General features: G+C 33.5%; 1 protein-coding gene and 1 long non-coding RNA gene across 2 annotated transcripts in view; one reads left to right on the top strand and one right to left on the bottom strand.

Moving 5' to 3' along the window:
* The first annotated feature begins 5,160 nt into the window (after window positions 1–5,160).
* LOC125672883 (uncharacterized) overlaps window positions 5,161–16,050 on the top strand; it is a 15,030-nt gene continuing 4,140 nt past the window's right edge. The window contains exons 1-3 of the mRNA XM_048909101.2: window positions 5,161–5,734; window positions 12,075–12,281; window positions 15,115–16,050. The exon at window positions 15,115–16,050 is cut by the window's right edge and continues 4,140 nt beyond it. Of these exons, the coding sequence (XP_048765058.2) occupies window positions 5,407–5,734; window positions 12,075–12,281; window positions 15,115–15,761 (1,182 nt within the window). The 5' untranslated portion in view covers window positions 5,161–5,406 and the 3' untranslated portion in view covers window positions 15,762–16,050. The remainder of the gene's footprint in view (window positions 5,735–12,074; window positions 12,282–15,114) is intronic.
* Window positions 7,024–8,344, bottom strand: LOC130050328 (uncharacterized). The gene is made up of 2 exons (XR_008798756.1): window positions 7,660–8,344; window positions 7,024–7,314 (listed from the first exon to the last, which is right to left on the bottom strand). It is a non-coding gene; the product is annotated as an uncharacterized LOC130050328 (long non-coding RNA).

Consider the following 16,050-nt stretch of genomic DNA (forward strand, 5'->3'; position numbering starts at 1 on the left):
ACACAAATATTAATAAACAATTAACAATACACAGACAACTGTACAATGACAGTAGTATATAAACAGTAATAAACAATCAACAATACACAAACAACTGAACAATGACAGCAGTGCACAAACAGTAATAAACAATTCATAATACACACACTTGTACAATGACAGCTGTACACAAACAGTAATAAACAATTAACAATACACAGGCAATGGTACAATGATAGCAGTACACAAACAGTAATTAACAATACACAGACAACTGTACAATGACAGCTGTACACAAACAGTAATAAACAATTAACAATACACAGGCAATGGTACAATGACAGCAGTACACAAACAGTAATTAACAATACACAGACAACTGTACAATTACAGCAGTACACAAACAATAATAAACAATTAACAATACACAGACAACTGTACAATGACATCAGTGCACAATCAGTAATAAACAATTAATAATACAGAAACAACTGTACAATGACAGCAGTGCACAAACATTAATAAACAATTCACAATACAAACACATGTACATTGACAGCTGTACACAAACAGTAATAAACAATTAACAATATACAGACAATGGCACAATGACAACAGTACACAAACAGTAATAAGGAACTCACAATACATAGACAAATGTACAATGACAGCAGTACACAAGCAGTAATAAACATGCAATTAACAATACACAGACAAATGTACAATGACAACAGTACACAAACAATAATAAACAATTAACAATAAACAAACAACTGTACAAAGACAGCTCTACACAAACAGTAATAAGCAATGAACAATACACAGACAATGGTACAATGACAGCAGTACACAAACAGTAATAAACAATTAACAGTACACAGACAATGGTACAATGATAGCAGTACACAAACAGTAATGAACAATTGACAATACACAGACTATGGTACAATGACATCAGTACACAAACAGTAATACACAATTAACAATACACAGACAATGGTACAATGACAGCAGTACACAAACAGTTATAAACAATTAACAATACACAAACAACAGTACAATGACAGCAGTGCACAAACAGTAATAAACAATTAACAATACACAGACAAATGTACAATGACAGCAGTACACAAACAATAATAAAGAATTAACAATACACAAACAACTGTACAAAGACAGCTGTACATAAACAGTAAAAAACAATTAACAATAGATAGATAATGGTACAATGACAGCAGTACACAGACAATAATAAACATTCAACAATACACAAACAACTGTACAAAGACAGCAGTACACAAACAGTAATAAACAATTAACAATAGATAGATAATGGTACAATGACAGCAGTACACAAACAATAATAAACAATCAACAATACACAAATAACTGTACAAAGACAGCTGTACACAAACAGTAATAAACAATTAACAATACACAGACAAATGTAAAATGACAGTAGTACACAAACAATAATAAAGAATTAACAATACACAAACAACTGTACAAAGACAGCTGTACACAATCAGTAATAAACAATTAACAATACATAGATAATGGTACAATGACAGCAGTACACAAACAATAATAAACAATCAACAATACACAAACAACTGTACAAAGACAGCAGTACACAAACAGTAATAAACAATTAACAATACATAGATAATGGTACAATGACAGCAGTACACAAACAATAATAAACAATCAACAATACACAAACAACTGTACAAAAACAGCAGTACACAAACAATAATAAAGAAGTAACAATACACAAACAACTGTACAAAGACAGTAATAAATAATTAACAATACATAGATAATGGTACAATGACAGCAGTACACAAACAATAATAAACAATCAACAATACACAAACAACTGTACAAAGACAGCAGTACACAAACAGTAAGAAACAATTAACAATACACAGACAAATGTACAATGACAGCAGTACACAAACAATAATAAAGAATTAACAATACACAGAAATTCTTGAAATGCTTATAATGGATTAAATGGGGCTCTTCGATTCAAAACTTTAACTATAAATGGAACTCCGAATTTTGTATCAGTTATACATTGAAAGTTGTTTCATTGAAAAGATACGAACATGAAGAATGGGGTATGATGCTGGAACCGTGTGTTTATGCAGAGGTTAGTTTACAATCGTGATTTTACATATTTTTCTCTATTAATTGCTTTACGTAATGACTGATAGTTCGAATTCCAAGATGGCGGCATGCAAATTAGCCAAATGGTAAGAATTTCTCCATATAACTATAACTATATTTATTTCCAATCAAGGGCCCTCAAGGGGCAGCATGAAAATACATGCAAATAATGTACATATACATATACAAGTAAAGAAAGAAGTGATTACATAACACATAGTTATATACAAACACAGTGTCATATATTGTTCAAAATAAATTTTCCAGTTATATTTAGAATGGATGGCTCTTCAGAACATAGTATGTAAATGAATTTTTGTTCATCATTGAGTTTGGTAAAAAATTTAACTGTTTTTTCTATAGCACCACACAAAGATTTTCTTTTATCAGCAAACTTTTCACATTTAATCAAAAAATGGATCTCATCACCTAATAAACCGGAGTTACATATTCGTTCATTCCTAGTAATACCAGAATATCTACCAACTTCAATCATTAATTTATGAGCTGATATCCGTAACTTAATTACAAATAGATCGTCTAATATCAAAATTTTTAATTTTATTAAGATAGTTCTCAAAACCAAAGTGTTCCTTAAGCTTAAAATAAGTGCACAGTTTCCCATCAATTAATTTATTTCGATTATTGTACCAGGTTTCAGTGTATTTATCACAGAGTAATTTCTTTACAATTTTCTTAAATCTATACTGACTAAAATCTCTTAACGGATATCCAATTTTAATATATTCTAAAGCTTTTTCTACTAGTGAGTACCATGACAATTTGCTGTTTAAATGTAAAGATTTACTACATAGATAAGCATCCTTAAGTAGTTTAAATTCATTTTGGTTTTCAAGCCTGTACCAATAACAAATGATTGATTTCAAAATATCATGATGTAGAGGAAATCTCCCCAATTCTAATAGTACAGCACTTTTCTTATGTACACAAAAAATACATTTAGAATATTTATGATGAAGCTTCTCACAGTGAAGTGATTTAAAAAGTTTGTCTGGATCAAATGGTGATGATTTTAATTTATTCCATGAACCTATGTATCCACCCCATATTTCAGAATTATATAATAAAATTGGTTTTATTGTGTGGTCAAAGAGATGAGTACTTGTTTTAATTCCTGGTGCTAAACATAAAAAGTCTTTTTTCAATTTATAAAATCCTTTGAGGGCTGTGTTATATAGTTCAGATTTAGCGGTACTAAAACTGCCAGATGCAGAAAAAAGGTACCCAAGTATTTATAATAAGGTGTACATTCAATATGTTTGTTCTGAAATTTAAATTTACACTGCAGTATTCTCCCAGCCTTGTTAAAGACAATAACTTTTGTTTTCTTAACATTGACATTCAAACACCAATCATTACAGTATGTTTCTAAAATATCTATTCTCTGTTGTAAACCCTCTGCTGATGTTGACATTATTACTATATCGTCTGCATACATTAAACAATTTAAATTTTCTTTTTGAAGTGATACAGTATCTATACATTTTTCGAGATATAATGGAAAGTCATTAATGATGATTTTGAACAGAGAGGGACTTAAATTGTTCCCCTGTCTTACACCAAGGTTAATCAAAAATGGATCAGTAAGACTATCTCCAATTCTAACACATGCTTTAGAATTCCTGTACATATCCTTGATAATGTTGTAAAAATAACTGCCAATATTCATATTCAACAGTTTTAGTTTCAAACCAGTGTGTATTACACTATCAAAAGCCTTACGAAAGTCAATGAAACATGTATAAAGCCTACCTTCTTTGGTATTGCAATATTTATCTATCAAGGTTTTTTAAGATAAAGACATGATCGGCAGTTTATGCATGTTTTGTAAATCCTATTTGGGAATTATGAATTATATTATTCTTCCACAAGTACAAATCTAATCTGTTATTAAGTATAGAGTTAAATAATTTACCAATGCAGCTTGTTATAGTTATGCCTCTGTAGTTTGCTGGGTCGTTGGGGTCCTCGGATTTATAAATTGGAGAGATATAGCCATCGGCCCATATCTTTGGGTAAACCCCATTTTTAAAACAGGTATTGAATAGTTTTCTCAAACATGGGATTAAGTAATTTTGACTACATTTTAGCATTTCATTTGAAATTAGATCAAGCCCAACTGCTTTACCTAACTTGAGCTTTGCAAGCACAGGTGCTTGTGGACAGGACTTCCGGTACCCCCCTTCTTTTATTTTTAAATGTTCAATTCCTTGGGTATTTCCGACGTATTTTGGATAAAATATGTAACTTCAGAGTTTATCTATTTCAATGGAATACACAAATCTCGCATAGAAACCGTTTTTAAAAATGTCATATCACCGATCATAAATAGATAAACTCTGAAGTTACATATTTTATCCAAAATACGTCCGAAATACCCAAGGAATTGAACATTCAAAAATAAAAGAAGGGGGGTACCGGAAGTCCTGTCCACAAACACCTGTGTTTGCAAGTGCATTTATTATTTCTTTATCTTTAATTTCAAAATCAAGTTCATTAAATATGGTTTTCTTTTCTTTTCCCTGTAGAATATGTTCTAGCTCATTAAGTCGATTCTGAAATGTGTTATCAGTATTAGAGTGCAAATTTCTAAAATGGTTGATCCATATGAAGATATAAGAAAGAAATATTACCCTTTAATTAAGCATCTATAATTCAAATGCATGATGATAATATATATATATCAAAGGAAAACAGTTGTAAAATACTATGCAACCCTGTCAATGCTGTTCATGCTAGAAGGTTATGTGAATTTTTATTTGAATGTTTTGAATTGCGCAAGAAAAGTAGACCGAGTCCTAGCTATAATTATATTACTAATATTATAATTTAATATATACAATACTAAATTGCATCCAATGACATACAGTTTTTAAAATATATGTCACATGTACATGTGGGGTATGTATGTGTATATGTATATGAATGTGTGTGTATGTATATATATTCAAATATGTATATATATGAACTGTTTGTACTTGTATTATCATATATCTCATTGTTTAACGTGATTGTATGCCAACATGTTTGGTGAATCAATATTTAATTGAATTTATTAATCAAAATTCAGATATAAACCTGTGATTGAACATACGTTTGCAATTTTACCAATATGGAAAATATTGTGTGTACATGTGGTTACGGCGTCATTGTAAGCCACACCATAGATAATTTTTAGCAGGTGCGAAACGTCTTTGGGGCGAATCGGGACGATAAGCAGTTATTCCCTGCAAAATGGCGATGGCGGGCGCTTCGACCACCAGAAAAGAACTAGCGCTTTCTCTTTCTATTTTGAAAAATATAAATCATGCGCTTTCAAGTATGAATCTAAAAGTATGCAACGGAGGGGTCGGAGAAGGAATTAGTTTTAGCCAAGCAAGTGTGCTCGTTGACTTCAAGTATCATACGGAAGGGTATACTTTCAGTAAAGAATACGGATTTACTGACATATTCGAGAAAGGAAACTCAATTTTGATGGATTATATAAAATTGGGGAAAAAACCAAATGGACCTGAACTACGGGCTTTGGATGCTTTGTTGTCGTTTATATCTCGTATTGAAGGTAAGAGAACGTAACCTTGGGTTTTTGTTAGGCTAGTAGGCGCATTCTCTTGGGAACACCAAAACACCTGTTGATGGGAATGCTGGACAACTTGCCCCCAAGACAACTCGCCCCGTCTTAGGACATTGAGTAACCGGCTCCGGTTATCTTTTCATTAGGGGGCGCCACAGACAAACTCGGCCCTGAATCGGAATACCCTCGCGCTTTATCTGTAGTTACCGATCGAAGAAAAACGTAAACAATCTGCTGTCAAACACATCCTTTTGAAACATGCTCGGAACTTGCTGTTGTGTGCCGTATTGTTGTAATAGGGGTGATCATCATGTATTTCCATCAGACTCGTTAAGAAGAAAAGCCTGGATTCGCGCAATTCAACGTGGTGAAACTCGTTTTCAAAGCTGTACTCCGTCAACTTGTTTGCAGAGCGCATTTTATATCGGACGACTATTTGACTGAAACTGAACATGGTAACTATTGCTTATCTTGAATTTTTGTTTATAATATACATATACAAAGTAATGTTGATATATAGTATTTTGTGTAGTACTTATATCGCATTTACTGAGAAAAACCCGCTAATGGGATCGGCAATTTACTACACATGCAAAATAATCTGATAAGGTTACAAACACTCTCACACGAGGAATCCCCACTATTACTACCCATTATCTCTTAACACCATAATGAAAAAGTGAAGATAAAGAACAGTGATCAATTTCATAACTACTATATAATCACAAAATATGTCCAAAAGTATCCACCCTGTTGATAATTTATGCATATACCTGCTATCATGGGATTCTGTGTTTTGACATTGATGTCTACTTAAAACATAGTTTACAAGTTTTACAGGTTTCAGTTAAATCAAAAAACAAATGCGATCCTTTTGTATATATATATTAAGTTCATAATGATGCAGATGTTTGTAGTTATATTATTTGCTACTCTTTGATAAATTATACTGCAAGTTCTAAAACATATTTTAGTACATGTATGTATAACCCTTACTAATTCAGTAATTGATTCAAAGCATCATTGATACAATTCATACAATTTTTAGGAATGACTCCTGTGCTAATGTGATAGAGGACAGAAAGATATCCAGCAAACGTGTACACATTGAAAGAATTTTTGGACTTGCCAAAACTTTCAAAATACTGACAGAACCTATGAATAGCTCTGAAACAAAGCTTTCCTGTAAAATTATTTATGTCTGTTTCATGTTGTACAATTTTAAGAATTGCATAGTGCCGTCTTATGCATAATTCACCATTAAAAATTTATGTGATTAAAGAATAAACCTTTATTTAATTTTTTAAACATTTATTCCATGTACATTTACCATGGTATGTCTTGAAAAACGTTTTCTCTAACAGAGCAGACTTAAAATATCTTTCATAAAATTCATTAAAATTTCTCTTCATCTCGTCAATGAATTTGTCATTCCTTTTCATTTGAAAAGCTCTTATCACAATGAAGGTCCCTGTAGAGTTGTGGATCGGGTGACATCATAATAAATTAAGGTCCAGAAATATCGGTCCTTGCACGATGTTCATTTCTTCTATATGCTTCAATTAAGTCTGTAATCAAATAATACTTATCAGGTGATCATTATAATGTAAAACATAGTGGCAATAATCAAATGATTATAACACTGTATCGTTTTATTCAATATAAAAATGCGTTTCTATTTTGTTGCAGACATGAAGCAATATAGCAACGATGTTGGAATTGCTGAGGAAATTCAAGTTTAGTTTAGTTCGGTAAATCTGCAAACTTTTACAAGCATTCCTTTCTGATAACACCTAGTTTCATTATACGTTGTTATAATATATTTAGATAATATCTAAACACCATTGATAGTTATTTACTGCGTTAATCATATTTTACTTGGATGAACATAAAAACATTGAATGTTTATTTACCTTCTTACAAGTTACCACTTTCTTCCCAATTTCTTTGCTCCAAACTTTTCTAACTCTTTCCTAAGTTCAGGTATTGTCATATGACCACAACTGGATGCCATCGTAAGTAAAAGGTAGTGTTTGTGTTTTCTGAAATCGCATTCGAGAATGGTTGCTGATAACCCATCTTCTCAACATTTATCTTTTTTTTTTGTTCAGGGCCGGATTTGCCTGTGGCGCTCTCTATCAATACAAGATAAGATAACCGACTCCGGTTCCTCATTCGCCCTCTCTCAGGACAAGTCGCCCCTTTTCTTGAGACAACTTGCCCCCCCAATATTATATATAAATATATTATCACATTTTATTTTCATTGTGCATTTTGTTGTGTGTGGTGTGTGTAATTGTACAAAAATTTACACTTTTAACTCTATAAAGATACGTCTTTTTATTTCATACTTTAACACGAATCGGACTCCACATTGAAAATTGGGAATTCAGTGACACCAGCTAATGTGTATTTACTGAACATATCCATAAAACTAAATAGAAATAACTCCAAAAATAATAAACATTATTAACTACATGTAAATACTGATTATATCGATCATTGATCGAAACAGTTCTTCCACTTATGATCGATTTTGAAATTTTCCCGATTTTGCAACACTAAATAAGACGTTAATGATACCAAAACTGAATCTGTGGCGAAAATATAAATAACATATTATACAGGGATTCAGTTCTGGCTTTTTAATCTCATCCACAGGCGCACTTCCAACGAAGAAATGTATCGATTTGATGCAATCCTTGCGCCAATCCACGTCCGAGTCTTCTTACCGGTTATGGAAAAGGACGAGCGCGTGATCCAATTGACATATAGCAATGTAAATACCCAAATATAGCGAGGAAAGTGTGTATGAAATCAGCAATATTGCGAGTAAATAATATTTATGTGGGTTGCTGTCTACACTCTATTGGGTGATGCTATTCCTTTATACACCTGTAATTGGTGCTGTTTTTCTAAAATAAACAGTGCAATTATTATCTATTTTTGGATTAGACATATTATAATACGTACATTGTTGACAACTATAGGTCTAGCTACTGTCATAGGTGCATTTCGGAAAGAAAGGAAAAGAAAAAACAATAAATCAATAAACATAATCAAATTTAAAGTGGAAATCACATTAGTTTATTTTGATAAAGCAATGTTATTATTTTTGAATTGTGATCTGCATGTCGTTAGGAAGTGGGAGCACGGTGTTATAGATTCTACTGACGCACTCAAGATGTTACGAGTTCAATGAGGAAATAATTTTATAATTCAATTTAAAGTTTGGAAATACAATATTCTATTATTCATATAATTAAAAGTTCAATTATTTTATCTTTCAAATTTTTGTAAATCTACAAGTTGGTAGAAACTGGAAGCACAAGTTATATTGGGTATGTTAATTGTTACAAGGTGAAGGTCAGTTGATCCGAGTGTGTATTGAATTTGAAGACCAGAACAGAATTATATAGTGCTTAGATTCGATTTATCCATTTTCTCGCATTTTATCAGGGTCTTTGTCCAAGTGGTTTTTGAAAAGGTGACTGTGTGTTTTTCAAGGTAAAGTTCTTGCTCTAACAAAAAAAATCATCCACATCTTTTTTCTCCTACCTTCCTTCGAAAAATTAAAAATCCTTAATTTCTACCGACAAATAGTACAACCGAGCAGGGCACAAAACATCTTAATGCAATATTAATTACAAGCCATTAACGTGATAATTGTTTTTTTGTGGATTAAATCTTGTATGTTTATGAAATGGCTAATAGATGTTTTCAAACCCAAGGGCACATATGACGTCACACATAATGGCGCGTAAAATAGCAAAAGAAAATATGCATATCACAAGATTTGAATTCAATCTTGAAAACTATGCAGAATATTTCAGTTTAAAACACATTTAAAGTAGTTTTAGGCATGAAAAGAATTAATTTTGCTAAAAAAATGAAAAAGTTTAGAAACATGCGTAGTGTCCTTTAATAGGTCACCTGAGTAAACTTAGGTGACCTAGCTATTGCAATTGGTTTTCATCCGTTATCGTCCGTTGTGCATTACCAATTGAACATTTTTAACTTCTTGATAACTACTATTCCAATTCCTTTCAAATTGGGAACCTAGGGGTGGGGCAAAAACTGCCAAAAATTTACCAATTTTCAAAAATCTTCTGTACAACCGCACATGTGTAAGAAAAACTAAATGCATATAGTGATCATGGTGATGTAGAGCAGGATGGCCTCTAACAAAATTGTAAATTGTAAATTTCATGATCCCGGGGTAGGGTTTCTGACTCCAGGGTTGATCAAACTTGGTATATATAATGATATATAGTGTACATGTGCAAAACATATATACATGTATGATATCCGCTTTAATGCTATTGATACTGAATTGAAACTAAATGGATATTTAGAAGGAGTAGGTAATCATTTACCAAAACAGTGAATTTCATGACCCTAGGGGTTTGGTTCCAGGGTGGTTTCAAAATTATTATAATGATTTGAAGGACTTCATACCGTACAAAATCTAAAATGTATATTTAGGAATAGCAGAAAAGGATACATGGACAAAAAATGGTCAATTTTGCAACCCCAGGGTTTATGTCTCCCCTCTTTCAGGGGGGAGACATACTGTTTTTGTACTTTCCATCTGTCTGTCTGTCGCAAAATCTTGTTAATGCTTCTCCTCCTATATGGCTTGTCAGATAGACTTAAAACTTCAATGCCATTTGCAGATGTGCATATTGCAGGGACAGGAGAATTCAATTGTTGTCATATTATAGTGGATTTGAGGGTTGGATAGTGTAAAATAGTTTGTGAACACTTCTCTTATGTGGTTTATCGGAGTTCATATTATCTAGCTATGTTCCCGCTTATGCTCCATTCAGTACATTAAGGGGAGGAGGTTTCAACAATCTTTAGTTTAACTCTAGGATGGGTCATGTTGTTTAGGCCACAGTTTTTTTATTTCTTGGTTTACGGATCTGCCGACCCTAATTTCTGGGAAATCGAGAGAAAAATAAAATGCAAATTTCTACTTTTTTAAAATTCCGTCGATTCTACCCAACGAGTCAAACAGAAAATAAAAATAAAATGCATTTTAAATTTTACGAATAGAAAATCGTGAAACGCAAACCTATTGATATGTATTTGGTAATCACTATTCGTTTTGCGAAATATCTTTATTCCGTATTTTTAAAAACCATGTAAACAAATATGGCCACGATGACAGTAATGATACCTGTATATCGTTCTTGTCGACAAAATATATGCCAGATGGCATTTCGTCACCCCAAAAAAGGGAATTGATAGAAATAAATATTTCTCATACAATTGGCGGTATTTTTGCAGTACTATTTGGTGTTTAAGGATGAGGGAATTCAAGGGAAAGGTGCAGTTATTAGCGACTTTACTAGATAGGATGTTCTATCGTTAAAGTGATAATGTCCTACGGACCCTGTTTGAGTGTGGTGAGGGTCTGTCCCGAGATACAGTTAGATTATTCAAACTATAGTGACTTTATACCACAGCAGTACATGCCATAATAAACGTATTTGAATACATGTACGTGCATTTCTGCCGTCAAAAATCCGAACAGGGAATACAACAGTGTGAGAAATTGTTAGACGCTTTTGATACTATAATGAATGCCCGTAAAAAATATGACCAATTCCCAGATGAAACTCGGAAAGGTATGCATATTTCCCGAAAATTAGTATACCTTGTGTAGTGGTGGAGAGAATTTGAGTACCAAATAAAAATGAAAAACTGAAAACACTTTTCAAAAAAAGTGGTAGAGAATATTCTAAGCGCATATATCTATGTGGGAAAAATGGGGTTAAAATTATTTCATGGGGTATGAACATTCTGAAATTAAAAATGGAATTGGTACATAAAATTGTAATAATGCTTCCTAGCATATTAAATTTTTTTCATTATATTTACAATTTGTAAATGTAAAATCTTCGTTGAACACTCACGAAATGATTTTAATGATTTATTGAAAATAAAACGTTGGATATCAAAAATGTTTATTTTAATTTAATTTTTTTTTCTCCCGACCGACCCTAATTCTTAAAACAAAAATCCGTAAACCAATAAATTAAAAAACTATGGCCTTAATGTTAATACATATATATTATGTGAAGCCTTTCATCAGTGTATGCACTTTTGAGGGCATTGAAGTTATATGAATTACAGATCTTGTTTTATACTGTTATGTTCAGAATAGTTTTAATGTTCCACATCCTTAGACATATTAAATTGGTAGATTATAAAAAATGCATGTTATCCCTAGAACCCTGAGTAAAAAAAAAAAATAATATTCATTGCTTTCTATTAGTTTCTTTAAGTTCAGACCTAAACCATATTGTTACTTTTATTTCAGAAGCAAGCAAGGCACTTCAAGTAGAGACACAAGAATCAGAAGGAACAGGAAGAAATGAAACCGACTGGGCAGCAAAACTTGCCATTCATTTTTTCTCACCCCTTTCATTGTCAGAAGCATATGTTTTGGATAACCATAGCATGAAAAAGAAGAAAGAATGCCCTTGTCCTTGTAAAGAAGTCATCAGATATGGGGACACATCAATTGGTAAGAATCTTCTCGAATTTGTAATTTATTCATGATAATGAATAATGATTAGGGGTGTGCAAATAAAAGTCGCTAATTATTGTTTTGTTGTCTTTCACTTTTTCGTCTTGAAAAGATGACAAAATGCCAAGCGAAACTTTTAGGCTACAAAATTGGTCGCTGTTTTGCAGGTTTCTTTTGCTGTCTTTTCACCTGTATTTTGTTGACTTTTCGTTTTGTCATTATTTTGAGGCGAATACTTCCTAATTTTCATTTTAGCTCACCTGAGCTGAAAGCTCAAGTGAGCTTTTCTGATCGCCTGTAACGTGTTGTCCGTCTGTAAACATTTTACATTTTCGACTTCTTCTCAAGAAACACTGGGCCAATTTCAACCAAACTTGGCCAAAAGTATCCCTGGGTGAAGGGCTTTCAAGTTTGCTCAAATGAAGGGCCATGTCACTTTCAAAGAAGAGATAATCACAAAAATTCTTCTCAAGAGCCACTGGGCCAGAAAAGCTGATATTTACATGAAAACTTCCTGACATAGTGCAGATTCAAGTTTGTTAAATTCATGGCCCCAAGGGGTTGGATGGGGCCACAATAAGGGATCAAAGTTTTACATACAAATATATAGGAAAAATCTTTAAAAATGTTCTTCTCAAGAACCACTGAGCCAGAAAAGCTGAGATTTACATGAAAGCTTCCTGATATAGTGCAGATTCCAGTTTGTTAAAATCATGGCCCCTGGGGGTAGGATGGGGCCACAAGGGGGAGGGGAGCAAAGTTTTACATACTAATATATAGGGGAAATCTTTTAAAATGTTCTTCTCAAGAACCACTGAGCCAGAAAAGCTGAGATTTACATGAAAGATCCCTAACATAGTGCAGATTTAAGTTTGTTCAAATCATGGCCCTCGGGGGTATGATGGGGCCACAATAGGGTATCAAAGTTTTACATACAAATATATAGGTAAAATCTTTAAAAATCGATTTTCTTCTCAAGAACCATTGGGCCAAAGAAGTTGACATTTACATGAAAGCTTTCTGACATAGTGCAGATTCAAGTCCTAAAAATCATGGCCTCCAGGGGTAGGTTGGGGCCACAATAGGGACTAAGGTTTTACATGCAAATATATATGGAAAGTCTTCAGATGTAGGACAAGGTGACTCAGGTGAGCGATATGGCCCATGGACCTCTTGTTTTTTCCCCATTGTCTTTTTGCCTCGAAGTAACAAAAAGACGACAAATTGTAAAATGGCACAAATCAGCTCAATTTCATTTGATAATTCTGAAATCACACCGACTGAATTTGAGCGCACCATTTTTGATCTGTATAAATCTCGATCACTTGAAAGTTTATTATAACAATATGATATTTACACATGCCATAATGATGTAACAACATACAACATAAAATACCAGACCGTGGGGATCCGGGTTAGAATAAGTCCTCCGTACCCTTTGTTTGTTGTAAGAGGCGACTAAATGGAGCAGTCCTTTGGATGAGACCGCAAAAACCGAGGTCCCGTGTCACAGCAGGTGTGGCATGATAAAGATCCCTCCCTGCTCAAAGGCTGTAAGTGATTTTAAGGCCTGTGACACAAGACAATTCAAGGCATTACAGACTTCTAGCTGCAAGTCTGTCATTGGTTTAGGAAAATGATATGAATAATTTGGCTCTATCCCTGATATCTGATTTACAGATTCCTCATACAGAATTATATGTACATACAGTACGAGTAGATACATTTCTGTGGCGGGTGTCCAATATTTGTCACCTAAGTTGTTAAAACAGGTACTACAGTTCCATCGCCAAACGCTCGGAATCGGGTGTGAATGTCACGGTTCCTCGGAGATGGCCTTAAAGATGGATGTCCCATGTCACAGTAGGTGTGGCACGCTAAAGAAACCTCACTGCTCAATGGCTGTAAGCGCCGAGCAAAGGCCCAAATTTGAAGTCCCTCACCGGTCTTGGTGACGTCTCCATATGAGTGAAAATTCTCGAAAGGGACGTTAAGCAATATACATGCAATCAATATTTGTCTGCCCCTTGTATTGATGGGAGGAGCTTATTTTTCAGAGCATTTCATTGGTCAAAACATAAGGTCATGGACTTCTGTGGATCAGCATGTTACACCATAAGCAGCCATTTTTAGCTTACCTGAGCTTTCAGCTCAAGTGGGCTTTTCTGATCACCCATTGTCCATCATCCATCTGTTCACCAGCCCATCTGTCTGTCTGTAAAACTTTTCACGTTTCAACTTCTCCATAACCACTGGGCCAATTTCAACCAAACTTGGCAGAAAGCATCCTTGGGTGAAGGGTTTTCAAGGTTGTTCAAATGAATTTCCGAGTCAGGTAGAATTGAAAGAAACAGAAAATGTTGTATTTTGAAATTTAAAAAAAGCATCAATAATGAGACTAAAGATTTTATATGGGACAATTAAATATGTTTTGGTTTAAAATTAACATTTGTCATTTGAGTTAAGTATTTAGATATGGAGAAACTAGCAGTTTTTTCTGGAAAGTTGGCCAGGGCTAGTGGATGTATATAGGGTCAGGTCTAGTAAAAGTCATTTGAAGAAGCCCGACTGATCTAGTGCTCAAAAACGTGAAAGTCAAATCCTGTAAGCAAGTTAAATAATCATTGCATGACGATACAATGTTTGCACATCTTTTTATGCCTCTGTGACTTAAGGGGTGGAGGCATATTGGTTTTGTCTAACTATCAGTGTCTGAATCTTTTAACCTTGATCTTAAATATGTGTCAATAGTGAAATAAATCTAAGTTGTGAAAATACATTGGAATGTTAGAAAGAAGGATAAAAGGATGTAATTTAGTATCTATTACAGGTAATTCGAAAACATGGTATGGCAGATTTGATATTTTGATCGGAAAACGTGCATATGAGACTGGAAGATCAAAAAGGCAGAAGTGTGAAGCTAATGTTGATGTAGGTGCAACTGTAGTTCCTGAGAATGTGGACAAAGATTCATCAGATGATGATTTCTCAGATGATACTCTCTCTCAAATTGAAGTGAAGTCTGAAGATCTTAAAAATCACTTGTCACAATTGTTTTCTCAAACTATTGTTTTTTCTTTTTATGAGAAAAAATGTCACCCATTTCTAAATCTTGTTCCATACATTGGAGTGAGTAAGAGTCACATTCAGTTTCATTTTTATGATTCTCAGAAGGACATTTATCTTGCAAGTAAAGAGATGCCATTATTTTATGTGAATCAAACTTTGCGATTGCCCACAGTGATTGCTACCTGGTTAGTTTTAAACTACAAGCACCTCTTGTCAGAAATAACAGAAGATATGGAAAGAGAGGGAAAGTTTGGGTTCCATTCTCAGGTTTTACCCGAAAGTTTGAATCTGTATAAAACTGAAATTGAAATGGGTCTGACAGTTAAACCTAAAACATTTCAATTTATGGTTGCTAATTATGTTCCAACAATTTTTATTGCCAAAAAAACTGATGCAGAATATGAGTAAGTTTTAACACCTAAATACACATATTTAAAAGAAATAAGAAAGGGGGAAATTTAGAGGGGAAAATTGGGGCTAGATTATTGTATATTTATATTTTAAGTTGAGGGAGGCTTCTGACAAATAAGTTTATGTTACAGGGGTTTCTATACGCCCGTCATTAGACGGATCGACGTATTATGTTATGGCGCTGTCCGTCCGTCCGGCTGGCTGTCCGTCCGTCCCGGGTCAATGTTTTCTGGACTTTTTTTCATAATGGATGCATGTACAACTTTGAAATTTGGTCACAATATCT

This window comes from Ostrea edulis, chromosome 9 (genome assembly GCF_947568905.1).
Source record: "Ostrea edulis chromosome 9, xbOstEdul1.1, whole genome shotgun sequence".
NCBI lineage: Eukaryota > Metazoa > Mollusca > Bivalvia > Ostreida > Ostreidae > Ostrea > Ostrea edulis.